A 27,999-nucleotide genomic window follows, 5' to 3' on the forward strand; every position below is an offset into this window, starting at 1 on the left:
GAAAGGAAAGGAAAGGAAAGGAAAGGAAAGGAAAGGAAAGGAAAGGAAAGGAAAGGAAAGGAAAGGAAAGGAAAGGAAAGGAAAGGAAAGGAAAGGAAAGGAAAGGCAAAAGAGGGATAGATAAAGCAAGGCAATGGAGGGGCAGGCAAGGCACGGCAATGAGAGAAACTGGTAGGCAACAGTAGGCAACACAAGGTAGGAGAGGAGAGGCAAGGAATGGGAAAGGTAGGCAAGTCAAAGCTTGTTGATCCAAGACAACATAAAATGTGTATCTTTTCCAGGCTGGCTATCTCCAGCCAGAGGTCTCTGTGAAGAGATGCTTGGGCACAGGGGCCTTGATGCAAGGGTGCTTTGTTAGGGATAGTTCTCTTTCACACCTTGGGGAGTTTTCTCATTCATGCCTTGGGGAGTTTTCAGACCAAACCAGCTCTCAGGGGCAAAACTGCAACAAAATCCTGTAAACTCTGCTCATAAATATGCTTTAAGTGCCCATGCACAGACACATGTGAATGGTAACAGGTGATACTGTAAGCCAAACTAGGTGGTTATGTAAAGATGAGCATAGTAGTAGTCTTAAGACTGAATATGAAGAAACAAGTGGTAACATGGCAAAACAAACAAAAAGGCAAAATGTAGCTTCTTTCAATGCAACAGATTAATAAGATAAAAAATATCAGTGACATACATACAAATTTGTCAATTTACACCAACAAAGCTCAGCAAAATGTGACTGATCTCAGATGTAGAGTCTCTTTATCTTCCGGACAGATTGTTCCCACCAATCACTCCAACGCTGAATTGCCAGCAGCTGAGCTGCACTTTCTTCCTCGATCTGGGCAAACAGCTGTTCAACTTTACTTTTGTATTTCTGTATAAAAAACCCCAACAATTAAGGACAAAATTAGTAGTGACAAAATATATTTTTATTTGCCTAAATCCAGGTCCTGATCCATTGTGTTAGAAGACTGCATAGAGGCCATTTATTTTTTGCCTTTGGCAACAGAACTATATGAGTAATTAACTATTAGCTGTGTTCCTTCTGTGTTCCTTTTAAAAACTTCTGAAATTGAATTATCAGCAATATTTAAATTTTTCTAAAATGCTAGACCTTCATCTCACTTCCATTAGTTCCTATGAGTAAGGAGTTGCCTTCTCTCAAGACAACACAGGATGCACTCAGGCTCTTCCTGGAACTTCTTAACTCAAAAGTATCCACTGAGCTATTACAAAACTGCTAAAAAGTTGTTTCCTCTAGACAGAAACTTGTCGACTACCATAAAAACCTCAAGGCACTTGATTATTCTTAAAGAGTCCATGCTGCAAAACAAAGTACTGTATTGTTAATGCAACACACATGGAGGAAAATACTCCTGTGGTGTGCATGCATTCTATATCCAACCCTTTTATCTAACCATTTGTATCCAAACAACCACATTCCCTTCAAATCTGTGCTGTAATCAGGTTCCTGGGCACCAGAACTAGATACATAAAACACACATGCAAATTGAATGTTTTGATGGCATTTGCCATCATTGACAGTATCTTTTACATTCTCCTATTAAAACCAGATATTTTTTAAAAGTTTATTTGGTTCAGTGGGAGTACAATTACTTCCAGGTCAGATGCATAAAGACATCTCCAAGTGATTTAACATAAAAATATTCCCCTAACTTCTGAGCACTGCTGTTTTGAGAACCATTGTCTGTTCCAGTCAGAGGCAGAGTTGTCTGCATTCTTTTAACAGACTCAGTGAAGAAAGAGTGATTATTTTGATGGTGGAAACAGTCATCTGTGATAGTTGTGGATATAAGATAGGTATGAAATGTTTTACAACTCTTCATCTTTTATGGGAAAATCAGCTTTTGTGATCTAAGGCTGGAGCTAAAGGCTTCAGAAAGAAAGGTGAGGGAAAACAAGCAGGACTGCAATAGCACTGGGGCACAGCTGCTTTTGGAACTATGATGCTGCAAAATGCAGTGTCCTGTTTCTGACATCATCCATGCTTCTCTGCTGAAGCAATTCCTTTTTATCATATCATGGAATGAGAAGACTCCATGAGGAACCAACCTTGTCTGCTTCTGACAGCATCACAAAGAAATGGACACAAGAAAGGATTCCTTCACACAGATATTATGGCCTTAAGATCTGCAAACACTGCGTACTTTAAAAACTTAAACATGCAACTAAGATTCTGTAATTGTCTTCTTAAAAAACCAAACCCACAACAGCAGCAGCCCACTCAAGAGTCCTTCCCCACAGACCCACCGTGTATGCAGCTTGTCTTGCATCCACCACTGCCAGATGGCCCAGGGTAGTCTTAGCTGTTGAAACTGATGCAGTTCCTGGGCACAGAATATAGTCTGGAGTGTCAGGAACAGAAGTCTCAGGTATTCCTGGCCAAGACCTATAAAAAAAACAAACCAACCAAAACAAACACATGAGAAAAGATGTTGAAAGAAGTTAGAAAACAGATCATATTAATTCCTGTTGCTTGTACTAAGGTGCCAAAGATCAATCTTATTTTTTTTCCCACTAAAGGTTTACCCTAAAAACGTCTTTGTTTAGTACAACTACCTGTTCTTTGAAAGCATCAGCATCTCTCCACAATATAGAATTAATTTCTTCTAAATGACAATACACAGACAATTCATAGATGTGAATGTAATGAATTGATAACTAGTGTCAAACAAGTGGCACAGCAATAGCAGTGACATGGTATTGTTTTGCAATACTATATGTAATTCACTTTTATTTGGATCTATTGCAATTCTTTCTTTAAAATCATTACCCATTCCAACTAGCCCATTACTAGTTCAATGACATTACTAATGATCAGCTGCAGTTTTAACAATGCAGGAGAAAACTATCAGGACAGGGCTTGTTACGAGTTCAGAGCAGAGGAATTTGACAGAACAGTGTTCAGTATCTCCAAATACTACCTCCTTCCTCGTCTGACTGACTGTTGAACTTTGGAGGTTCCTGGAGGAAGTTCAGACTGTTTACGGCACATTAAAGTTGGCATCTTCTCAGTGGGTATTTCACTTCCTGGGAGGTAACAGAAGATATGCTCACAAGAAACAAAACAATGTCAGGAATACAACTGTTTTGGAATAATTGTGCAGCTCAATGCTCTTCACACTCAAGAAATAGCTTTGCACACTTTATTTTGCAAATCTTTTAATTTCAATCAAATAATCTTAATGTCAAAGCCTCTTCTTCCTAGGGACAGACTGCTGCAATCTTTGACAAGGGAGAGGAGGCCTGAACAAGCAATCTCTTCTTTTCTTACCTGCTGCTTTTACATCATCAACAGTGATGGTATCATCTTGTTCCAACAGGAGCTTTTCAGTCAGGGCAGCCAGTGCAGAAAAAAAGCTCTGAGCACATTCAGCAGCACAATCCTGTTGCAACATTGGAGACAAGTGAGAGGAATTCCTTTGATAATTGGATCTCCTCTCCTTTTAACTTGGCTCTGAAAGACTACACAAATATCAAACCCTGACATTCTGCAGCAGCTGCAGATAACAGACATAAGGCTCAAAGCTGCACATAAAAGGGTCTTAAAGTGTCTCTGCAGTATTCTTAACATTGCCTGATGATGTAAAGATCAAAAAACTGTAGAGTTTTGAGTACATGTACCTAGTAGTTACACATTTGGGTTAAACATGATAAAAGCAGCTTCTAGCCAAAGAGAAGATCATTTTGTAATTCAGGTACTTTGGGTGGAAGTGCTTAGCCCAGGTGTTATTCTCAATCAGGTATTTGTGTTTCTGTGTCTGTATGCAGAGCTAGGAGCAGAAGGACATACTATGGAATTAAAAATATCAGTTCTCTCAGGCAGTGTACAATTTGGAGTAAGTGGCCTGAGAGAACAAAACAACAGGCTTTAATGCTGGGGAACCAACCTTCAATTAACCCAGGGGGCAAAGGGGGAAAAGTATTTTGATTCCTGAATCTCTCCTGTAGATTCAGCTTTTTTCAGTTCTTAATCTTATGTAGAAAAGTGACATTATTTGCACTAAGGAAATGCACAGAGAAGAAACCCTTCCAGGAATCTGTTGTCTGGAGGTAAGAGAACTAACCAGAGGACATCACCACCACAGCCAATACTCCTCCCACCATAAAGCTCACAGCCAGTAGATTCTATGAATAATTTAAATATCAATAAGTTCTACAATATATCTAAGCAGCTGTATGTGTGCAGATATATTCATGTCTATATTGATCTAATGCTGACAATATACCACTTAAAAGTTTAGCAATATATGAACAGGATTGCTTAAAACTGCAAAAAATTTCAAGTTTCCTTTGGATGGGGAAGAAGAATGTATCCAAAATACAACCTTCTTTCCAAATAAAACATTTAAGTTCACATTAAGGAGGGGCTTTACAATTACCTGCAGCATCTTTGTGTTCAGTTGAACACCATCAGTTTGATCTTTTTGCCTTTTCATTTCCTCTTGGCACAAAGCCTCCAGCTGAAGGCAGTTATTTGGGTGTCCCAGGGAGTAATGTAATTTTCTCCGGTGCATAGTCTTTAAGCAAGTAGGTAAGAAAGAGATGCTTTCAGTAGAGAATATACTGTCAGTCATAAAAAGGAAGAAGTAAACCTCAAACATTTTCTATAAAGGCATTCAGAAAGACAAGGAAAATGGAGCTACTTCTTGGCTGTCTGGATATAAGCTTTGCAGTGCAATATGCACCAAATTGCCTGTCTGCTGGCCTCTGGTCTCACTTTGGGATTTATTTTCAATAAAAAATCATCTCTTCTACCATGTGGTAAATAAAGTATTTTTTATATCTCTATATTTGTAATTTTTACTTAATTCTTAATACTCAGACACAATCTCAAGACACTTTAGCATTTTCTGTGTGATCGCCATTATGTTTCTATTCTCAGTCTGATATTATTTGACAAAATATGCCTCTTTTATGGATGATGATAAATATAGTATTTCATTATCCCTCCATCACAGTTTTTACAGAGGAGCGCACCCATGCAGTAGGAGCTGTCTGGCCATACTCCAAGGTCACAGCCCTCACAGAGTTGACAATCCAAGTGTAAGATGAAAGGCAGAGCTGAGAAGATCAGAGAGAGGCAGCTCAGTGCTGGAAGCTGGGAGAGAAGGGACAGAGTTCCACGAAATCCAAAGCTTCCAGGAGAACTAAGCAGACTAAGTGCAAACACAGAAAACTCTGTGGTCAGCTCAGCAGAGAGTGATGAAGCAAACAGTGAGAATGAGAAAAATGAAATGTTATCACTCTGATACACTTACCATGGGTTACACTGTAAAGCACTCTAGTATGTCCATCGTACATACCTTCATATCTTCCCAATCTTTCAGCTGTCTGTTGAAGAGATGCTGAATATGCCCAGTAAAAGAGCTGAGCTTCTGCTCATGTTCTTTTAAAAGACTTTCCACCACCAGTTGGGAAACAGAAGAGAGCTCCTCCTCAAACCACTTCAGCTGATCCCGAAATTCTTTTTGGAAAAGACAGGGTGTGCATGTGACACAAACAGCCTGGAATTTTCTCTCCCAGAGATTGTGTCCCTGACATTCCTTTTTCTAGGTGCAATGCTTTGAGAAACATACACTTGCTCAAAGATGTGACTTTGGACAGGTCTTTTAACTTAGTCAAGTGCCCTTTGCTACACTTTTTGTGGCTGATAAAACATACAAAAAGAATACTGGCTCAATTTCCAGTAAAGTCAAATGGAGTTTTTCCACTGAGTGTGATGGATTACGACAACAATGTAATTCTTGGTCACTGGAATTTTCACCTTATATATACATGAAAATTACATACACAAGAAAATGCAAGTCTTAACTGAATGAATTTACCCCCAAGACAAAAATTGTAGTAATCATCTGTCTGCCTTTGGTATGACAGTAGTTTCACTCTGATCATGTCTGCCCAATGTTCAAATGTGTCTGGCAGATCTTCAAGCATCCCCAAGTAAGGATTCTTCTTGTCTCCATAGAACTCCTGCCAAGGGAAAAATAAACCAGAAAAATAACACATTTAAACACATCAAATCTAGGTAAACAACAGTAGGAGAAGAAAGGAAAATGTATGGACTACCAAATATTGAAAGAAGCAAATAATTTCTCTGACACAGGAGCACAACTATGAAAACAGAGCTGACTAAAGAACATGACATTTCCTTACCTCACCAAGACAGAGCAAGGTGTTGTTACCATTCCAGAGAATATTCAAAATAATTCCCTTAAAAGTACTGAAAACAAAAAAAAATTAAAATTTTAAAATATCATCACATGGTTAAATAATCATACCGTCAATATTCACTGTTTTTCAAGTATTTTGTTCAGGTTAATTTAGTACATTTTTCAGAGCATACACAAACCAGTGTTCAGAATGCCTAAGAACCTTCCCCCACATTAGCACAACTTATCTTCATATGCAGCCAGGACAAGGGGCTATTGTAATTGCTCACTGGAGAGCACAGCCATGTCACTGTCACAAAAAAGCAATCTTAGCCAAATTCCTGTGCCCAAAGAGCTTACCATGCATTTTAGATAAAGCAAAAATATTTCAAGGTGGGTCTAGCATTTTACTGGAACCATTTTGAAACACTATAGAATAAAATTCCCAAACACTTAAACATCTTAAGCGTTAATTTCAATAGTTTTGCATGGCATGTACAAAACATCTCAGTTCTCTAGTCTACAGCTGCACATATGAAGAAACAATAGATAATTTTCTTGGAGAAGGGGAATGGAACCTTGCTTATTCCAATAAATACAGAATACAAGAATAAAGATATAAAATGTATTTGTCTTCTTTGGTGTGAAAATAATTGAAAGAGAGGCTATTTTACATTCTTCACCCACTTCTTATAAATGTACAAAATGGGCTCCAATAAGACCTCCGCTTCAGACATTAGACAGAATGAACCAGATGCCTTACATCTTCACTATTATTACACTGCAAAAACGAACTGCTCTGGAACTACTCTGACCTACAAATATCAAGGCTAAATACCTCAAAATTCAATGGTGAATCTAAGTCATAATGATAGACAGATAGATAGATACATAGACAGATACATAGATACATGTAGGGTATATAGAATATACCTCTATAAAAACATAGAGGGTTTTTATAGATTCACTTCTTATTCTGGAAATACATGACTTACTCAGACTCTGTAGGCTTCTTTCCAAATATCTGGGATCTATCATCCTTGGTAAGAGATTTTCTGCCTTTTTCACTGGAAAGGAAAAACATTAATTTGAAACTATCCACAAGTGTTTTCTATCTCTGGCTGATGATTTGAGCTTGTCAGTCATATGACAGAGATGAAACTGGAGAAAAATTGGTAAAAACCTAACTCTAGAACCAGTATTCTATGTGTCCTGGTTCTGGTCAGGACAGGGTTAATTTCTGCAGCAGCCAGGAGGGGGTATGGCCAGGACTTGGAGGTTATTCTCTACCTCTCATCATTGTGGGGGTGGCTGGAAGGGTCCCTGCTCTTGGGGAATGTGGTGGCAGTCTCAGGGGTTTCCTCATGGTGAATCACTTGCCTGTCTTGTACGCTTTGCTATTAACATTGTTGCTGTTACTATTAGTTTTTTATCTCGCTGCTGTTTCTAATAAATTGTTCTTATCTCAACTTTATCTTCACCTTTTGTGCTCCAATTTTCCCTCTCCAGGTGCAGCAGGGAAAGGGAAGTGAGCAAGCAGCACAGGTTTTGGAGTGTTTTGCTAGGAGCACAAAATTGGGAATACCATTCCCAAACCATGACAATATAAAGACAGTATTTTGATGGAAAAAGATTCTCAGAATTCTCTTCTAAACTCTCAGTTGTTCAAAAATTTTTTGTTTTCACTATTATAGTAGCTCATTTCATCAATCTGTGGAGCAAGCTGAAGACAAACCATTGAGTCACACCTGAAAATTTAGCCACATTGATTTAAGAGTTAGTCTATATTTCAACAAATTCAAAATAGAAAACAGCACCAGATGAAGGAGAAGAATAATATTTTTCCAGTCAAAATCTGTGGGAAAAAACCCCACAAAGCTGATCATGGGGACATAAACAGGTAAGAGATTCCAAGTGATAAGCAGCAGATGGAAAGAAGGCTATACAAACAAGCCGTAAGAATCTTTCAATGGATAGACAAAGTTTAGGTAAATTCTTGCATAGGAATATTTAAAGTGGAATTCCTCCTTTTAGGGGTCGTACCTTTTTTTTCTCTTGGTTTCATCCCGAGATGACCTCTTGCTAGAAGACTTCTGAGAATGTGCATCAGATAGCCTCTTCTTTCCTGGGGGAAGAACAGCTTATAGTCAACAAGGAAAGAAGAATATTGCACAAATGCCAACTGAAGTGCTTTTTGGGTATATATATATTTTGTATTCTTATTTCTCTAACATTTCCTTACAAGATGGAGGGGACAACTACTGGAGCAATCATTTCTGTCACATAGTAACCTGAAGTAACTCAAAAGTGGCAACAGCAGTAAAGGTCCCAGGAATGTCACAGAAAATACATGGTAGGTGGAGAAGATTTAAAGTAAATTGGAGGCAGGAAAAGAAAGAGAATGAATAGGTTACATTCACAGTATTGGTGGTCATGGGGACTTGCAGATGTGAAAGCTTTGGAAATGGCTTTGAAATGTCAGAGTCTGCAGAAGAGAGATAAGGAAATGGGAACACTAGGTAGGGAGCATCTAAGATTACCTCTGTGCTCACCTTTGAGTAGATGATGACACAGTGTGAGAAGGATCCCTGATTCCCTATATACTTCATGATTCCTATTCTGCTTCTTTTCTCAACCCATTTGCCTTTTGCTATCACAAACACAGGCACTCTTTATAATATTATCATCTCATTCCGCAGCTTTCATCACTATAGGAGCCCAAAATCATCTTTATCTCAATAAAGATGCTCAGGGAAAGAGCTGAGAAGCTCAAATATCTCAGAGTTCCTAGCATAGGAGCCACATGCCAGGAACTACAATTTAGATGAAAAGAAAATATTAAAAGAAGTACAGGCACACCTGGAATCTTTTTCCCCCGATTTAGGTCTCGGTATTTTTTTGATGGGTCAAATCTGAAAATAAAAAAAAAAAAAAGAAAAAAAAGAGCTAAGTACTACTGCATATCCTGTCATTTTATGTTCTATACTATATTGTATAGCAAACTAGGCAATTTCTCTATCCCTATCATGTGCTAAATCAGTTAAATTTCTGAGATAATATTTAAAAAATAGGGTTACTTTTACAACTGACAGTGTATACAGAAGTAATTTCATAGGACTGATTATTTAACTGGAATTTTGGAATTTCTACAAGCAAAACTGCATTCAAATACTATTTGGAAATCAAACATTTGTCACACTCTTCATTTTACACTTTGTATATTCAGTCAACTATGTAGCAGGTAGTCACTTTGAACTAAAATAAGGCTCTAGAAGACAAAAATAAAATACCTAAAATTTATCATTGTATATTAGATGTCACTCACAAAGGGGTATTTTTGGCTATGAGAAATCTTGGGTTTAAAAAGAAAGCAATCTCACCTAGACTAATTCTTAAATTTAGACTGATTAGGAAATACCTAGTAGTATTACCTATGACCAGTCTATTCACTAGTTCTGGGCAAAGAAGTTATAAAATAAAATATAAATAAAGTACTTACCCAGCTAAATTTCCAATAACTTTTATAGCCAAATCATCAAATATTGATGTACCCATTCCACTTGGATTTAACAAAGGGAATTTGTCAGGATCCAGTCCCATCACCATCCTTCTGCTCTCAGAACTGAGACTGTCTCTTGGAACAGCAGGAGCAAAGGAAGCTTGTGACCTCTGATCCACGTCAGGAGTGGCTGAGTGCTCCTGCAATGTCCCATCTGTGCCAGGAGTGGTGAGGGCCTCCTGAAATGGGAAGAAAAATGAAGCCCTGTAGACCACAGCAGGCAGTAAGTGAAAGCATTCCATGTAATGACTGACTACTAGAGCAGATTTTCTAAACAGACAATATCTTGCTCACAGGCTGAAATAAACTTTTTGTCATTCTAACAGCAATGTTGTTACAGCTATTCAGCTCTAAAACACTTCAAAGCAGTTAAAAGTAAGTTCTCACAATAATCATAAACAGTACTTAAGGATATACTCTTAAAACAATGATCCACTGAGATTACAAAATAAAGACAGACTTTCCAGAAAAGGGAGGAAAGAAAACACAACCTGTTTGATAAAAACAAAATCCCTTCAGGACACATTTGGGATTTTTTTAAAAAAATAATTTAAAGAAACCGTTGAAATATGTACTTCTGAACAGTGCTACACATTGAAAACAAACTCTTGTGAAGAACGGGGTAACTCATTGCAATGCCATGTATCTCTTCAGCATTTTGGAAACTTGCTGATTTACTCAACCTCTAAAAAAAGGGCTGTCCTAATCTTAGTGTCTTTGACACCTTGGCATAATGCAGATTCTTTTTTCATTTGAGAACTGAAAGCACAAAATCTGAAAAGCCATTGAAACATGTACATATGAAATTCTCTCAGTATTAAATAAAATACAGAGAATGTGAAAGTTGTCTTACAGTGGCAGGTGGGATATTTGCTTTTACTACAAAACAGTCAAGATACTTGCTCCTCTTTTCCAGCTCTTTCAACATTTCTCTGGCAAAAGCATACAACTCTTCAGAGGTTAAAGCCTGAAAGATATGATAAAACAGATGGTATTTACTAAACTGACTGTTCTAACCTTTTCACACATGCTGACTCTTACAAACAATATTATTTGCCTTTGTTCTGTCACCAGTTTATGTACACATACATGGAAGCAACAAGATTGTATAAGAGGCTGAGGTTTTGGTTTGGCAAACAGGAAAACAGGTACTGACTGTCCAAAAAGGACTGTTGTGGTTTTAAGCCCAGCTGGAAATGAAGCATCACACAGCACAACCCTCCTTGCCCCAGTGGAATAGGGAGGAGAATCAAAGGAAAAATTTTATGTTAAGAAAAATTTAATCATTTAAAATAAAGTGAAATTCAGTGATAATGGTAAATAATAATAATAATAATAATGATAATAAAAAGTGAAAAACAAGTGATGCACAATACTATTGCTCACCACCTGCTGACCAATGCCAAACCCCCCTTCCCGAGGGGCCAGAATGGCCCTTCCAGATAACTCCCCCAGTTTATAAACTGGACATGACATTCCATGGGCTGCAATATCCCTTTTGTGGCCAATTTGGGTCACCTGTCTCAGCTATGCTCCCTCCCAGTTTCCTTGGTGAACCTCCTCAGTGACAGAGCAGGAGACAAGGAAAAAAAAAGTCCTTGGCTTAGGATAAACAGGACTTAGCAAAAACTGAGTTATCAACACCATTCTCATTCTGAATCCAAACCACAGCACTGCAACAGCTACTGAGAAGATATTAACTCTATTCCAGCTGAATTTCTGAACAAAAATTCTGTGTTTCTTCCAAACCCAAATATGAGGAAACAAGTCTTTCTTGAAAATATTAGTTTATACTAAATTAATAACGATTAATAGCAAGTCAAATTAAATACCATTACATCCTGATTAGAACTTACTTCTTTATCTGCAGTAGAATGAACATAAGCATCTCTCTTCTGCTCAATCTTTTCCAGGTAAGACTTTAATGTGACTGACTGCAAATTGGAATTTGCTACCTAAAGCAGAAACAAACTTTAGGAAACTGGAAAAGCAAAATCCCCATTCACAGGAATTTCAGAGGCTCCACTTTCAAACCATTAGAACCACTGAAAAAACTCGTTAAAAATCCCTGGTACTCAGAGGAGAAGCTGAAAACAGTAATTCACAAAAGCAGCTCAGCATACAAAAATATTGGTGAATTCAGATGTACATACTCAATGTGCTGCAAGGCCATAGTGTTCCAGCACAGCTGCAGCAGTATTCAAAATAATTTTTTAAGTGGATAGTGACAGAAAACCAGTCTTAAATTAACATAAAAAATTATGTAATATTTGTCCACTATGAAATCGGCCAAAATCTCCTCAAAAGTATAAAAGAAAACTATTATACTGAATTTAGGCAAAGTTCTGATGTTCCTGTTTGTACCTCTGATTTGATTTGCTGTCGTAGCTTTCTCAAACATTGATGGACCTTCTCCATAAAGGCTCGGCTCAGAGACAGAGAAGCAAACTTTTTTCCACACTGCTTGAGAAGTTCATTAGCCTTAAAGAATGTCAGAAACAAAAGACAGATAATTTTTCACTTTTTAAAACTCAAATTATAGAACTTGGCATTCTACCAATTTTTTCCACCACGTGACTGCTAAACAGGACAGACTGACAGTTCTAATCTGAAAGCAGGCTGACTGCAAATTGCATCATATATGTCAACAGAAAACATCATTTGAAATAATATCATTCTGCATACCTGATTCAAGTAGCTCGACTTTAATTGCTCCACATCTTTCTTGATTGAACTTTCAATCAAGTCAATTTGTTTACTTTCTTTCTGTAGACACTCGTTGAAAAACTTTACCTCCTCAGATGTAAAGTCACCATTCTCTGAAAATAATCTGAAAGCAAACATATAAACAATTGGCTGTGAGTCATTTTACTCCAAGACCATTTTAGTTAAGCAGCCCTGAAACAACACAAATGTGATGAAAACAGCATAATAATTGTGGTTTAACAAGATACATTTCTTTTTCTAAATAGGAAATTAGATGAATAACAAAATAAACTTTACTTTTACTGTTCTGCCTATGCAATAAACACCGATTTCCAGAACTAGGTCACCATTTATAAACAACATTTCCATGAAATCTATGTACCTGCAACTTTTGAGAAAATCCACATTCGAATCCCTTAGTTTTCCAAAAGCTTCCTCCAAGTGCTGCTGGTAACTTCTCACAGTAATCCTGATTGATTCCAGCTGGTTGTGGAGCTCTGATTCCAGATTATTGCTAGAAGAAACTGATCTAACAGCAAATAATAAAAAAACAGAGAAAACTTGTCTGAAGAGGAACACACAGGATGATTCAGCATGTTCTGGCTGTAAAGACATGAAAAAACCTGAGGACTCCAAAGTGATTTATGACTCTCAAAGCAACTCCCTGAGCTGGGATGGTTTGGATGAACCCATGGAAGATATCAGCAACAGCTGATACTATTTGGCACTTCTCTTCAAAAACAAATAGTCAACTGATATTACTGTGCACATTCAGTAAACTGGATAAAATCTAAACAGATGAAACATCTCTTCTACTTAAAGACTGCCAGCACTTTGAAAGGAGATGAGAATTTCCATGTGTTCAGTCCTGATTTTAATTTCTTCAGGGAAAGAGAATGAAACTCTTTATACTTTTAAGTTTTATGAAGTAGTCTTCATTGAAGAGCAATGACACACAAAACAGGTTCAGAATGCAAACCATAAATATCTCAGACAGCAATCAGGAGTAATTAACTAGGCAGATTCACAGCAACAGCAGTGGCACACTTACTGCCCAGTCACAGGAGCGTGGAGAAAGTCATACTCCAAGTTTTGGACTCGGGAATGAAAGTTTGTGTTCAGGTTCTGTAGCTGGTCTGAAAATTTGAGGAATTCAGCTTTCTCCTTTTCCAGGCTTTCTGCCAGCACTTTACAGTGGCACTCAAGGTTCTCTTTGTGAAGTGACAGCTTTGCTGAGAAGAAAGGAAGTTTACAATAGGGACATTATTTCCTCTTTACTGTGAGCTATCACAATGCCCAGTTAACCTGTGATCAACTGCAGCAGCAAAATAAACAAAGACAGAGCTCATAGTAGCTAAAATATACAAATTAAATATATTCACTTTGGTTTCTTTGACTTTTCTCCTGTGAAGGACGTACATCCTTAACAGCTCTAAACCATTCAAACCACAAATGCCTCTTGTTTGCTCTAAGCATTCTTTTTCCTTAATTTTTGGTCATTGTTGACATCTCCATTATCTCTCTGTTGCCAGTCTTGTAACAAAACTAAAGGTTATATTTTTTAATGGAAAAAAACCTTGGTTTTATGATGGAAAGGAAAAAAAATCAGTTTTGGTATTTCTTCTGGAATGAGAGCTGCATAAATCAAGAACCAGCCAATCACCTCAAGAAAGCTACCAGAAGAAGAACCTGTCCTCTCTCTGCAGAAAAAAGGAAATTGAAAAATTATTTGCCTACTCTCCAAACGAAGAATTTTTTAACTTATATGTTAAAGACCAACAAACCTGTCTAAAATATTTTTTCTTACCATAAAAACCTAACACTTCAGGTTTTTATGGTGAGAAAAATGCAGGAAGATTAGAAGATGCTCTGTAGTTGCTCAGTGATATATCAGAATTAAATCCTCCCTCTCATGTTTTCTCACCCTGACATTTTGGCTCTCTACACTTGCTAATTTCTTTTTCTGCAACACTTTTTAAAATATTTTTTGTACACCACTAACTCTTGTTAAATAATTTCAAGTTGGATTAGAATTCACAAACACTGACAATAGAATGTTCAACTTCTATAATCCAGTTGTTAAGGCACTGCTGTGTATTTTTCCAAACATAACACAGCACAAACCAGAAGAGCTATAGAAATGTTATTTAAAAAATATGTGAGTAGCATAATATACTGGGAATTCATAGACACTCAACTGCTTTCTCTTGTCCTCTATAACCGAGTCAACTACTGCTGAAACAGGTTTTGGCCCACTTAGGATGGTGATGTTCAGAATACAAAAAGATGTCAATACCAGCTCGAACATGGTAGATGTTCGTCTGTATCTCCTCCAGCTTTTGCTGATGCAATTTAAGATGCAGCAGGAGTATTGAATTCAGCTCCTCTTTCTTGGCAGCTACAAGGACATAGGAGTTGGACAAGGATTCTGCAAACCATTTCTCCAAGTGTTCAAAAAAGCAGAGGCGAATCCTATGATTGAAAAAGAAACATTACAGTGAGGAATAGTACATAATGAATAAGAATTTATTGAATATATTATTTCTAAGAATTCAACTTCTGGATATAGGAAGGTGCTGTTTCAGTACCATTTGTAAAATACTGATAGCATTTCTGAGCTAGCTGCTCACTACTGAGTATCAGGCATTTTACCTTCATGGCAGGGAATCTGGGCAAATTACTTGTCTTTCTGTAATATGTTTTCTCACTAAATAATTTTCCATAAAATATGAATTTTCTGTAAAGATTAATGTTTCTGTGGTACTTTGACAGCCATGGATTCAAAGCAATGTAAATATTTTCTCATATTTATATCAATTTAACAAGTGGAATAACATAATAATTGTACAAGCATAATTTTATAATTAAAAATTTTACTATACAAATATCTAATTATATACTAATAATTTGATAACTTTTGCCTCTCTAGTCTAATGTTTCTTCTAAACAGCTGAAATTTGTCTATCACATAAAGAGAAAGAACAAACAGAAATTGTTCTCAGCTCACCTTTCTTTCAGTTCGACAAACATGGCTTCTGTGATAAGTACATATTTCAGGTACATTGGAAGTGATTCTTCTTCTTCATATTTTGTAAAATAACTCTCTGTGATGTCAGTCTTTCCTGCCTGTTGAAGTCCAAGAACAGTGTAAGTATTTCCACTAGCAGCGGAAAAAACCTCCGTGGCAATTTCAACACTTTATCCCTCACTGCTCGTGGACACTTACTGGGAAATTGTTGGAAATTATCACATTACTTTTAAAGGTATCAGCATAGAATCAATAGTGCATCAGCAAGTGTAAGAATCCTAAGGAAATTTAGAATAATGTTCTCATTCTCAATCTGGACACTTACACAGTGCTGGCAATATTTATATTTTTATTTATATATAAATATATTTATATGCCTGCAAGACACAGGCAGAGTTAAAAATGTTTTAAAAGGCTTTTGTTATGGTAATAAATTCATGGAAACTGAAAAATTAATACTTGGGTACAAATACTTAGCTAAAAACATTCACCACAGGCTGTGATGAAAGACAGATTTAAAAAATTATTCAAAGGGTTTCTACAAGGGTAAAAGACCCAAAAGAATGGTTGTGAAGTGTTTTATTCACTCCATTTTCCCCATAAAAGTATCTAAAGCCCTGTGTGCTTTGTAAGCAAACTAAGCAAAAAAGGACTTTCTACTCATTCTCAGCAAAAAGACTTCCTATTCCTCCTTATTTTGGACAAGACTGCCTTCACCTTCAAATTTATTCTCCTGCTCACTTACCTGTGTAATGCTTAGTCCCTCTTCTGCAGGCTCATTTTCTTCACTGTCATGAGGAATACTCTTCTTATCTTCTACTTCCTCTGTTTCTTCAGTTTCCTGTGCCCTGATCACCTGTTTCTCTGTTAGCTTCGTTTCTCCAGCTGATTTTTTACTACTGTCCCTACCTTCTGGCACCAGTTGAGAGAGGTGATCATCCTGCTCTGCTCTGGGCTGGGATGTCCTTGCCTCAAGCCCTGGGGACAGTTCTGGATGCCACAAGGTCACAAAGACATAAAGCTATTAGAGCAATCTCCAAAGGAGGGACACAGAGATAGTGAAGGGTTCAGGAGGGGAAACCACTCAAGGAGTGGCTGAGGGCATTTGTTTCAGCTGGAGGAGACTGAGGTCACACCTCACTGGCAGCTGCATCTCCTCTGAGGGCAGCAGAGGGGCAGCTTTGATCTCTGCTCTCTGACCAGGCACAGGGGAGGATTAGACTGGATATTAGGAAAAGGCTCTTGCCCAGAGGGTGCTTGGCACTGCCCAGGCTCCCCAGGGAATGGGAACAGCTCCAAAACTGCCAGAGCTCCAGGAGGGTTTGGACAATGCTCCCAGGGATGCAGGGTGGGATTGGTAGGGTGTCTGGACAGGGCCAAGGGTTGGACTTTCACAATCCCTATGGGTCCCTTCCAACTCAGGACACTCTGTGATTTTCCTCTCCTTCCTCTCCTTGCAAGATGTTCTCAGCTTGCTGCTCAACCATATGTTGACCTTCTGAAGCCTCAACTACTTATTTACAGTTAAAGCAGAGTTCTTCTGGTTACAATCCAAAGAAATACAGATTGAAAAACAACTAAGCAGAAATACCTGTTTGGACTGTTGAGGTATTATCTTGATCTTCAACTGTGGAGTCTGTAGTGCCTTGCAAGTTCTAAAAGCAAAACAACAAAAAACATCCATCACACCATTTTAAAATATAGATTTGCTTTCTTCTAAGAAATCCATATCCCTTCTCAAAATGTATCTATTTCAATAAGATATGATAGTCTTGAATAGATCACTCACTAGCTAAAGAACCTGTAGCACTCAAATCAATTACTGTGTGTTACATTGTAGTTTTCTATTCAAAAGCCAAGTAAATTTGCTAAAATTCTGTTTGTAACAAGGACAGAGTTAAAAGTGTGGGACTGAGAAATGCTTTGTTATCCCTTTGCTATCTCTAGCAAAAGCACTTTATTCAATGGCTGAAACAGCACTTTATATAATCTGAATTTTAAAGGTAATGTAAATTTTCTCTAAAGTGAAAAAGTAATACAGCAGTAAGGTTTTAAATCAGGGGAAATTTTCTTTTTACCTGTTTGAAGATTTCCTTCACACTAAAATGCTGGCTGATGGATATACTGTAAGAAATCAACTCCCACAAAATAGCTTTTGGATAAGCCATTACTTCATTCATTACAATCTGCTTGAATGTCTCATACCTGTCAAATTTAAGATCACTGTTTAAGAGACTCAAGTATGTATAGACATAAAATTAGGTGTGACTACAGTGCCTTTATATCTAAATCTAACTTTTTTGATCAATCTCATAAAACCTTTTGGCTAAATGTTGCCATTGATCTGTTTATACTGAATACAAACACATCCTGCCTTGTTAGAGATTAGTTCATTACAAATAAATAAATGCACAAAAGTTGAGAAATATTTACAATAAAGCCTTTTACATCCTCCCTTTTGGATGGGAAATCATTCAAACTGCTTACATAAGAGAGGTCAAATTACTGTCTTCCATGTTAGTTCTGCACTGTGCTCAACTGTGACTGAGCCTTTCTGGTTTATTTTCATTTTACTTGAAAATAAAACCTAACTGTTCAAGCTGAGTCTAGATTCAAAAAGAATCAATGTTCATACTTGTTTTCATTTATATTTACATTTGCTTTGTCTCCTAAACAAAGATAATTATGGGGAATTTATGTGTGTACTCAGATAGGTTACACTGTATTTTCACTTGGTCTCTTACCTCTGGCTTTTTAAAAATTGTTTGAATGATTATCAAGAGTATCAAAACCCCAGCTCTAACCACAGTCCTGCTGTAAGGTGTGTGAAGGTGTGTGAATCTGCCCCTCATGTCCATATTGCTCTTCCCATGTGCCTCTGATCTAACAGGCAGAAAAAACCTCCTGGGAGTGGGAACAGAACTGCTTCCTCTCAGGTTTCACATCTGTTGCTAAGGTCTTTAGCAAGGAGAACACTATTGTACCAATTTTTATATGGTTTTTAAGGTTGCAAATGCCTAATCACAAGAAGGGTAACAGAATTTGCCAAAATAAATACTCTGGCTATTTAAAGATCTTAGTCCTTGCAACTTTGAATGAAATCAAGTCTGTGAGTGAAAATGTGATGGTGCAGACCAACTTCTGATTGCTGAACTACTACTTTTACCTTCTGAATAATGTACGGATGTGATGGTATGCACAGTAATACTGATGTGGTATGGTTTTTGAATGATAGCAGTCTTTCTTGGTCCCATTCCTAAACTGTGGGTATTATTTGCCTTAATCTTGTTGAATATGTACATTATTTTATATTCTTACATGAAGTAAAATGTATGTTTCCATACCTTCACACAACAACATAAACAAGGCCTAAGTAGTACCATCCATCATAAAATATGCTTTATTTTTTAACTTTACAATACAAAATTCTTACCTAGTTCTAATTTGATTTAAAGAAGAAAGGGCATTCTTCAAATATTCCTCCAGCTCTTCTTCGCTGCTGGCCATTTTCATTTTTTCCAAAATTGTATCCAGATTATCTTTCCGCACCTGAGGCCATATTAAAAAGCTAGTAAAAACAATTTAGTATATACTAAAATCTCCATAACTATTTAAGATTCAAGTAATTTGATTATGTACATGTATTCTATAGCAAGACCTTAGCAAAACTCATCATCTATGAAGGTCTTCCCAGATAATGAACAGCTGTGACATTGCCACCCCAAGCTGGCTGTTTTAACTATGAGAACTTGGCATCCAACCAGCCTCCATACCTGCACAAGATCTCATAATAGCAACTTGCAGCCACTTTGTACAGAAAGCAGCAGTGATCTTTATCACTTTTGCCATATCAAGAATAAGACAGGACTGTCCATTCAGTGTGAATCAAGTAAAAATGCACCTGACAGAATGAAACTGCAAAGTAGAAATTCCAATATAAAAGTCACATACCATATTTTTCATTTTATGGCAGCTATTTTGAATTCCAGAAGGTTCTTTGTATTAAGAAATCCTTTCTTTACATTATGCCACATCCTTGTTTTTATGTTTATACCTGTATTATGTTATCCTGTTCCAATCTGTATTCATCTACTTTCTTCTCAAGTACATCATCCTGTTGGGACAGTTGGAGTAGATGAACATCCCAGATATCCATGGCCTCCTGAACACAGCTAGACAAGCCTTGACAATGCTGCTCATGCCATCTAGGCATCTCCTTAAAATCACGCTAAAGAAAAACATTCAAGTGAACAAGTTATTTTTAAACTACTGGAAGGTGAAATGATTGAGTAAGATGATAAGTTACATGATAAAAGGCTGCCTAGTTATTACATGACTAGTATTCAAAATGGTGTCTTCTGTGTGGAGAGTAAAAAAATAAATCCAAGTAAACTGAGTAAGAATTTTTATTCTACAAGCTGAGAGTATCAAAACTTTTGTTTATTCTGGCATCGTAAAGCACTGAATCACATTCTACAATTTGTCTCTTTATAAACAACTTCCCAGTCATTTTTATGTAAATCTATTCCTCTGCCTTTTGGCAGATTGGGCCGTACCTCATTCATGTCTATCATATGTCTTTCAGATATAAACCATAATAAAAATACAATACATCACAAATAATGAACACAGTAATTATGAACACTTCCATGTGAAACTCTTCCACATTAAACTTTGTTTCTTTGCAGTGTTTAGTCACCCTATGGACCTCTTTCTAATGTGACATCAATAGCCTAGGATGCAGAAAGCATTGCAGGGAGCACAGGAAGCACAGACTAATCCCAAGGAGTGATAAAAATAAATGCAATCAACATACATCCATGTGCTCCAGTTCTTCTTCAAACTTGTTTTTAAGTTTCTCAGTCATCTGAAGCATTTTGGAATGCACAACTTCAACATCTTCTGCTGGGCAAATGTTCTTATCCAACAGGGTCATCTAAATGAAAAGAATAGCAAATTATTGACATGCATGACTTTCAGAGAGCATGGCTAAACTTAGTGTTTCTTTTCTTGTGATGGACAAAGAAAGACTCAGCCTCCTAGACCCCACATTCTGTTAGTAAACACTTCAATTGATACAGAGGGAGAAATTGAGGCAGAGAGGTGGAATTTCTTTGCCAAGATAAGACAGATTTAGCACAAAGGCCGAGTCCTTGCACATAAATGCAGGACAGCACCCCCTTCATTACTTTTACACATTTCAAGTACAAATACCAAATACTACTGTGAAACCAAACAGATGGTTACTCTTTGAACAGAATAAGACAGAGGTTAAAAACTAATTTCACTTGTTAGCTCCATGTCTGGTGGATTCTCAAACACATTTTACTGTAATGACACACTGTACCACGGCTACTACACCCAAAGCTGGGACACTCACCTTGCAGGTCTGCACTTTTTCCTGACATTTTTCCTGGACCAGCTCATACTGGACACGTATTTTCTCCACACACTCTGCATTATGGCTGTCTGAATGATATGGAACAGACTACAGTCAAAATTCTGTATTTCACAGTGCAGTGTGAAAAGGAAACATGACAGAGGCCCTGTGCTGAATCTCAGCAGAGGGAACAGATCCCAGCAGTATCTGCACACCTGAGTGACACTAACAACCAATCAAATGATGTTTTAATACACATTATTGTATCTCGTGGCAGGAAGGAATTATGAATCTGACTCCATGTTCTCAGAAGGCTAATTTATTATTTTATGATACTATATTATATTAAAGAATGCTATACTAAACTATACTAAAGAATACAGAAAGGATACTTACTGAACGCTAAAAAGATAACAATGAAAACTTGTGACTCTTTCCAGAGTCCTGACACAGCCTGGCCCTGATTGGCCAGTGAGTGAAAACAACTCACACCAGAATCCAATGAAACAATCACCTGTGGGTAAACAATCTCCAAACACATTCCACATGTGAGCACAACACAGGAGAAGCAAATGAGATAAGAATTATTTTTCTTTTTCTCTGAGTCTTCTCAGCTTTCCAGGAGAAAAATCCTGGGCAAAGGGATTTTTTAGAAAATGTGAATGTGACACACAGCTGTTTATGGGCACACTACAGGACATAGAGAAAGGAACTACCTCGAGTACTTCTTCCCTTCTCCTTTCCCAAGAGTTAAAAAGTATTTTTGTATGATTGAGAACTGATCCATGTCAAAATTAACCTTTTATTTCCCCAGATTAATTCTAACCAATCCAGTTCCTGCTAGATGTCACCCTGTACAAGTGTTTGTACCAGCCAAAGGAAAGTGATGTCACAGGCAGCTTCTTTGGGTCTTATTGCCAGCTCAAAGACACTGAGAAGGTATGTGGGAACATGTGGAACCAAGAATAAAACAAGCGTGCATTTTCAAAGCAACTGTCTAAGGAAAAAAGAAAGTATTGCTTGAATTCCAGACTGTTTTTATTATTTCCCAACTTACCTATACTTTTGTTTAAATTCTCCAGAGTTCTGTACCATTCATTTACGTCAGATTTTGTATGTGTTGGAGGCAACAAGGCTCTATCAAAGTAGGAAACAAGAGTCAAGGGTCTTAAAATACAAACCAGTCAGTTGTATATAGAACTATTATAAAATACAAAATTATGAATCAGAGTACCCATACTAATGTGCTTTATTTTATTTACAGCCATCTTGGCAATGCAAATCAACCAAAGAGACTGCTGTTGTTCAAGGCCAACTGTTTACTACCTAACAAGGAACTGTAATCTACCTTGCTCCTACATCCACTGTAAAAGAACTCCCTGTAAATACTGTAATGTGTTGCACAAAAATGCTTCTTGTGTTCAGGATGGAAATTCAAACATAGCAGTGTTAGATTTCTATCCAGACTCCTCTCTTAATTTATTACACTAATTAAATCTCATGGAGAAAAAAAGCACCAGCTTCTAGCTCTCCACCCATCTTTGTCTGCCCATTTCTACCACATTTCAAATGTCAGTAAGATTTACTTTTGTATTCCTGCATTTTTAGCCCTCGATCACCACCTATTTAGTGTAGCTGGTGCAGTGAAAACCAAGAAAGCATTTTTTCCACTAAAATAGCTGTAGAAAAATAGGTTTAGACCCTGTCTTACTGCTGAATTTAACAATCACACACTGACAGAAAGCAAAGTGCATTTTGTAGCCAAGCCCTTCATTAACTCCAGAAAGAACTGATTTCCTTTATGCTATATCCTCTTTTGCCATACCCAATGTGCTGCAAAACCCTCAGTCTTTGTTCACTAAGTACAATCTGCTCCTTTATCATGTTTTCCATTTCCATTTTCACAGCTGGGGGATTCTGTATTTCTTCACTTGCCATAAATTCTCTGCAGGATGGAATAAAGATATGTATTATGGAAGCATGATATCATATATGATATTTATAAAGGAAAAAATAACTTTTTTGAACTTGTTTTATAGAAACCACAAGTGAACACAGGCCACTTTGTGTTATTCATTGCCTAAAATAAGACTGCAAAATTTCTGACCTGAAACTCTGAACTACACAGTTCTTTTGGATGAGCTTCCAGTTCTTGACTCTCTCTTGCCATTTCAGTTGATGCATTTTTTCTTTCTCAAGCTCTGATTTCATTAGATTAAAGAGCAGCTTGGCAGTTGCCCTCTCATTATCCAGCAGTGCTCTGTTTATAGTCTGTGTATTAAAAAATAAAATCAGGAGTAGAAGCAGCACACAACGTGCAAAACCAAAAAAAAAAACTTGTTTTCTACACAAAATGAGGGGAAAAAAGAATACAAATGATAACAAATACCATGCAAAGTAGAAATCTCTCTATATTTCAGTGATTGATAGGCAAAAATAATTGATTTCAGCTGGGAAAAAACAACATTCTAGGAATATTCAGACTGCTATCCTGCCCCAGGTAAAACATTTACCATGGCCTTATCATTAATGAGCCTGTGAACATCAGCTTTCAAGAAGAAGGAAATTTCCTCCAGTTTCACAGTATACTTGGTCAGTACATCTGCTATCTGTGCAATAAAAGAATAAAGAAAAACAACAATGCCAAGTTAACTCAAATATCAGTTTCCCAAGTTAAAAAACTACATGAACAATTTTTCCATTAAAATGAATTCCATTAGATTCATTATTCATTAATTAAATCTATTAAAGTGAATTAAAATTAAGTGAATGACACAAATTGAGAAAGTAAATTTTAAAATATTAATCTTAGTTATCTTGAAAACTGATTTTTTCAGTAATTCATAAAAATAATAGCTAAAACATTCCTCTTTGCTACTACTCAGCTGATTTCTCTTTAATATCTGTGATAACTGAGTGCTTTGCAGATAGGCTGCAACATGAATTTAAAAATCAAACCAAATTCCTTTCAAATATCTGAAGGGAATCCACCAGGGCCTGTTTTAAGTGAACACAAAATTAAAGCAAATGTGTTCATCTCTGACATTTGCTATCACTAATCCAACAGAAAGGTTACTGGTGATACTCTTAGACCTTTTCATTATACCTGAATTACAAAGAGAGGAGAAACTGGCACTGGTAGAACAAACAGCTTTCCTTTGCCTACAAGGACAGTGCAGCAAGCTCTTCCACAATCTATCCATTTTTTTAACCAAACATTTCCTATGATGTGCAATGACTTTTACAGGTTAGGCTGAAGGCTACAAAACTGCAACATGTTTGCTACCAACACCCATCCAACCCAAACTAAAATTCAGCTAGGTCATGTCTATGCTCCTCCTCAACTGCAGAATAGGTATGGCCCCCCAAAAATAACAGACCAAATCGAAGTGTGACCTACACGACCCTCCAGGGAAATAAAAGCAGCTCACATATTCCTTGCACCTTTAGTACAGGTAATTGTGAAAGAAAAGAACACCTTCAAACTAGGAAAACGGGAGCTTCTCCTGATTATGTGGGTATAAAATGAGTGAATAGTTTATTAGTGAAAAGAAAGCAATCACCACACAACAGAACTACTGGCAAACCTGTGACTCCTGTGGAAACCAGCTACTCTTTGCTTTGCACCCAGCATTATATCAGCAAATAACAATCTTCTGCTTAAGTAACTACAGCTCACTTTCATGGCTCGACTCCTTTCAATCTCCTTTAGGGAGTCATCCACTGCCCTAATCCACTTCCTTCTGTTTGAGGATTCCTCATGGATCATATTCCAGAGCTCTTCCAAACCCTGCAATACAAATTGACTCTCAGCTTTACTGAAAAGTGAATATATATAAAAGAAATTTTTTAAAATAAAACCCCAATAATTTAGGATTCCAGTGAGCCATAAGAAGATGTTACACAGAGCAGATACAAGTAAGCCAATGCTCTGAGCTGCCTTACTTCAAATGAGAAACCTTCCAAATCCACGTCAGATGCAATCTTTTCAAATAGAAGTTTACTCTTTTCATCTGATTTCATCACTTTGAGCTGAAGGAATTCTTGAAGATTCAAAACAGAGGCTTCCATCTCCTATAATGGTAGGTCAGTGTGATCATTTGAATATTGGGCCCAACCTTGAAAGAGCACTCACGACTGAGTTAGAAACTCCTGCCTTACCCTGCCAATGCAGTCCAGCTCCTGCTGCATTTCAGTGAGTGCCCCATCGTGACGCTTCTGCCGCCGTTCTGCCAGGTACCTCCATGCACTGCTGCCTGCTTCCTCACGAACTGCCAGGGAAGAAATGAGGATTCCATAGCCTGGAATAAATCCCTAGATCTACACTATGACTGCTGTAGTTAATGCAGCTTTCAGTGTGCAACATCTTTCCATGGGAAGTGCAATCTTAGCAAATGCAGGTTAAAAGTACTAGGGCATATTTTAAAATTTCCTTTATTAACTTCTGATTTTCACAAGGATAATAGCATGGAACTATCAACTAATCATCATTTTTTTACATCATGTCAACAGGTATGATGTAAAAAAATCGCAACAAAACTGGAATTTATCGTCTAAATATAACCTGTGATAGAAAAAAAACAGTTGTGAAATTGTCCATTAGAAGATTTCTCATCTTCAAAATTACCTACAAATCATCAAAAATGTGTCAGGCCATTTCTGAGCTTGAGTTTTGTTGCCCAGCAGGAGAAAGAGTGCCAAAGTGGATGCAACCAAACTGTGTATTCTACTCCCCTCTACCTCATTTTGTGATGAGCTGTTAATGATGGGTGGTTTTCAGTGCACACCTGACCCTCAGGATTCAAGCTGGGTGTGAAAATGAGACAGGCAAACCCTGCAAGGTGAGGTGGTGTTTCTTTATTCTTATAATAACTCAGCTGGGGAAGCAGCAGCATCATCCATCCAGTGACAGTCATCTGTGCTAATGGGACATGATGAACTGAATATGCACTGACAGCAGAATGGGCAGCTGAAATGAATGTCATGGACTCAAAAAAAAATATTCTACATAATTCCATTGTGATTACATCGTTGTGAGAACCTCTCTGCACTGGGGGATGTACCACCTGAACCCCACTGTATATAATTTAAGCAGTCTGGGGACTTGGGACACCACCACCACTGGACATCCAGAGGAAGACCTGAACTTCCACAAGACTACCCCTTCTGACAGCACTGTAACCACTGCAACAGTGCAACAGGGTGCCAGGCTGTACTCTGACTTTGTGGTTTTCAACCAGTTTTTCTGTATCATTGCATTTGCTGTAATCTTTCTATTAAATTGTAATTCCAGTTTGAAATCTCTTACAAGGTATTTTTATGGGGTTAATTTCTCCTGCTGGTTTATTTTCAAACCAGCACAACTTTGTACCTTGTTCAGCTAAACCTGTTACATGTACCACATCTCCTGTGAATGCAAATTAAAATAAAGCATTCAGGGAAACCAATTTTACCAACTACATCAGGCAGGCCTCTGACTTCCTCAGCTGAACTTGCATCTACCTTTCCCTGTGCCTCTGGAAAAGTTGTAGGTAGTCTGAAACAGAAAGAGAATAAAGCTTCAATTTGTACTACAAACGCACCAGAAGAGGGACTAACATAATAGCATAATACACTTTAATTGGCAAAATGTAACATTAAAGTGAACATAAGCATCATTCTAACTTTAAAGAATATAATTCAAAGAATTGAAGTTGCTTCTTCTGAGACAAACTCAAGTCTGGGTAGATCCCAACTTCAAATCTATCAGGATGGCATTAGAGCAATACATGCTAGATTCAGAAGTTGTAAACTACAGAGACTTACAGAATAGCTCTACAAGGTAAAAATCCCATGAACTCTTAAGGAGACACTAGCAAGAAACGTGGAAATAGCCTTTATCTGCCCAGTGCTTTTCCCAACAGCTTGGGCACTGTGTTTGTCCTTGGGGTCAGTGAGAATCCCTGTATCATTATTCAGCAGCTGGCTTAGGGTAAAAAAGGATGGATGCATTAACTTCATTCTTGTTCATTACATTATCTTACTGCATCATCATGTAAGCCATTTACTTGGAAATACAACCTAAAATATATGTGTCAGACTGGGTGTCTATCTAGATTGCTATGAGCAAAGACAATTTCTTTTTAAAAGGAAAGCCATACAATATGCCTGCCATTGCAAATATTAGTCTGTTAGCCTGCACTTACACGGGCAGCAAGCAGTTCATTATACTAAATTTACATTTGGCAAGGAGACAGTCTATTGCACATTATTAGTGTTATGACCAAGAATTCAGGCGTTTCTAATTCCCAGTGAAGATCTGTCAATTTCATACCTTTAGTTATGAACATATAATTGGGGTTTTATGCTTCTGTTCCATACCTGTCTGGCTGTGGTGTTTTTGTGAAGTTACTGATGGGTGTTTTTACAACACATGTTTTCTGTTGATTCCTTGGGGATGGCATGGCATCAGCAAACATTTCTGAATGCTTATTTACAGTGAGCTTTTTACTCTTCTTAGAGCTCCTTGTCTTCTTTCCTTCATCCAAAAGGTGGGCTAAGTGTGCCTTCCAAGAACCACAATCTCAACAATCCGAATTCCTTCAAACCTACAGAAAGGAAAACAGCAACAAAATAATTAATGAAAAATAGTAGGGGAAAGACAGCAGAAGAGAAAGATAAAATAATGAACCCTACATGCCACACACACAATCATTTTCATCTAAGGCTATTTTCAAAATGAGAAAAAAAAAAAGATAATCTTTTCCTCGGAGAGGGAAAGTGGAGTAACTGGATGGTGTTGCCTTGCTTACAGTTACCAAAACAGTTAACAGCAGAGTGAGAAATGCCTGAATTTGGCCAACTATGCCTCTAAATGCTTTACTGCTGTGTTATGATTCTGACTTAATATAACCTGATATCCAACAAAGAGATAGGAACACATGTAGATGCACTGGAGAGCATATGCTGGAGATAACACATTCATTTTTCACTAAAACAAACCAAAAGCAGAAATGTTGAAATTGACCTGGGGTAATTTCAACAGCCAGAAAACTGACTAACACAACAAACTCTTTTGGCTTTTGACAAATTCTCTGCTTTTTTTACCTTGGCCTTGAAGATCTGTTTGCAGCCCTCCTCTCTGTGAACATGTCACTCCCGTCCTGTTGAGAACTTGTGG

At 37.4% G+C, this 27,999-nt stretch overlaps 1 protein-coding gene across 1 annotated transcript; it reads right to left on the reverse strand.

Moving 5' to 3' along the window:
- Positions 1-98: 98 nt before the first annotated feature.
- Positions 99-27,980, reverse strand: CCDC180 (coiled-coil domain containing 180). Its single transcript, XM_058030226.1, has 37 exons — positions 27,927-27,980; positions 27,201-27,427; positions 26,294-26,376; positions 25,002-25,111; positions 24,786-24,914; positions 24,520-24,630; positions 23,354-23,449; positions 22,948-23,111; positions 22,666-22,785; positions 21,898-21,977; positions 20,841-20,929; positions 20,277-20,396; positions 19,515-19,688; positions 18,894-19,009; positions 17,539-17,665; positions 17,052-17,115; positions 16,206-16,450; positions 15,440-15,558; positions 14,729-14,904; positions 13,484-13,664; positions 12,815-12,961; positions 12,412-12,556; positions 12,091-12,207; positions 11,583-11,681; positions 10,580-10,693; positions 9,667-9,905; positions 9,027-9,079; positions 8,211-8,292; positions 7,163-7,234; positions 6,172-6,238; positions 5,844-5,988; positions 5,322-5,482; positions 4,398-4,535; positions 3,290-3,401; positions 2,940-3,045; positions 2,266-2,404; positions 99-868 (listed from the first exon to the last, which is right to left on the reverse strand). Exons 2-37 carry the CDS (start codon positions 27,296-27,298, stop codon positions 737-739), a joined length of 4,470 nt encoding a protein of 1,489 aa, XP_057886209.1. The 5' UTR covers positions 27,299-27,427; positions 27,927-27,980; the 3' UTR covers positions 99-736.
- Between the last annotated feature and the right edge of the window lie 19 nt (positions 27,981-27,999).

Source organism: Melospiza georgiana, chromosome 9 (genome assembly GCF_028018845.1).
Source record: "Melospiza georgiana isolate bMelGeo1 chromosome 9, bMelGeo1.pri, whole genome shotgun sequence".
In the NCBI taxonomy this organism is placed as follows: domain Eukaryota; kingdom Metazoa; phylum Chordata; class Aves; order Passeriformes; family Passerellidae; genus Melospiza; species Melospiza georgiana.

Coding starts and splice junctions, on each gene's coding strand:
- CCDC180 (XM_058030226.1), bottom strand. CDS start 27,298: ATGTTTGCTGATGCCATGCCATCCCCAAGGAATCAACAGAAAACATGT. Junction 17,116..17,538: donor TGAAGGAAATCTTCAAACAG/GTAAAAAGAAAA, acceptor TTTTGCTTTTAG/AACTTGCAAGGCACTACAGA. Junction 13,665..14,728: donor CATCTACCATGTTCGAGCTG/GTATTGACATCT, acceptor CTTTCTTCTCAG/CAAAGCTGTCACTTCACAAA.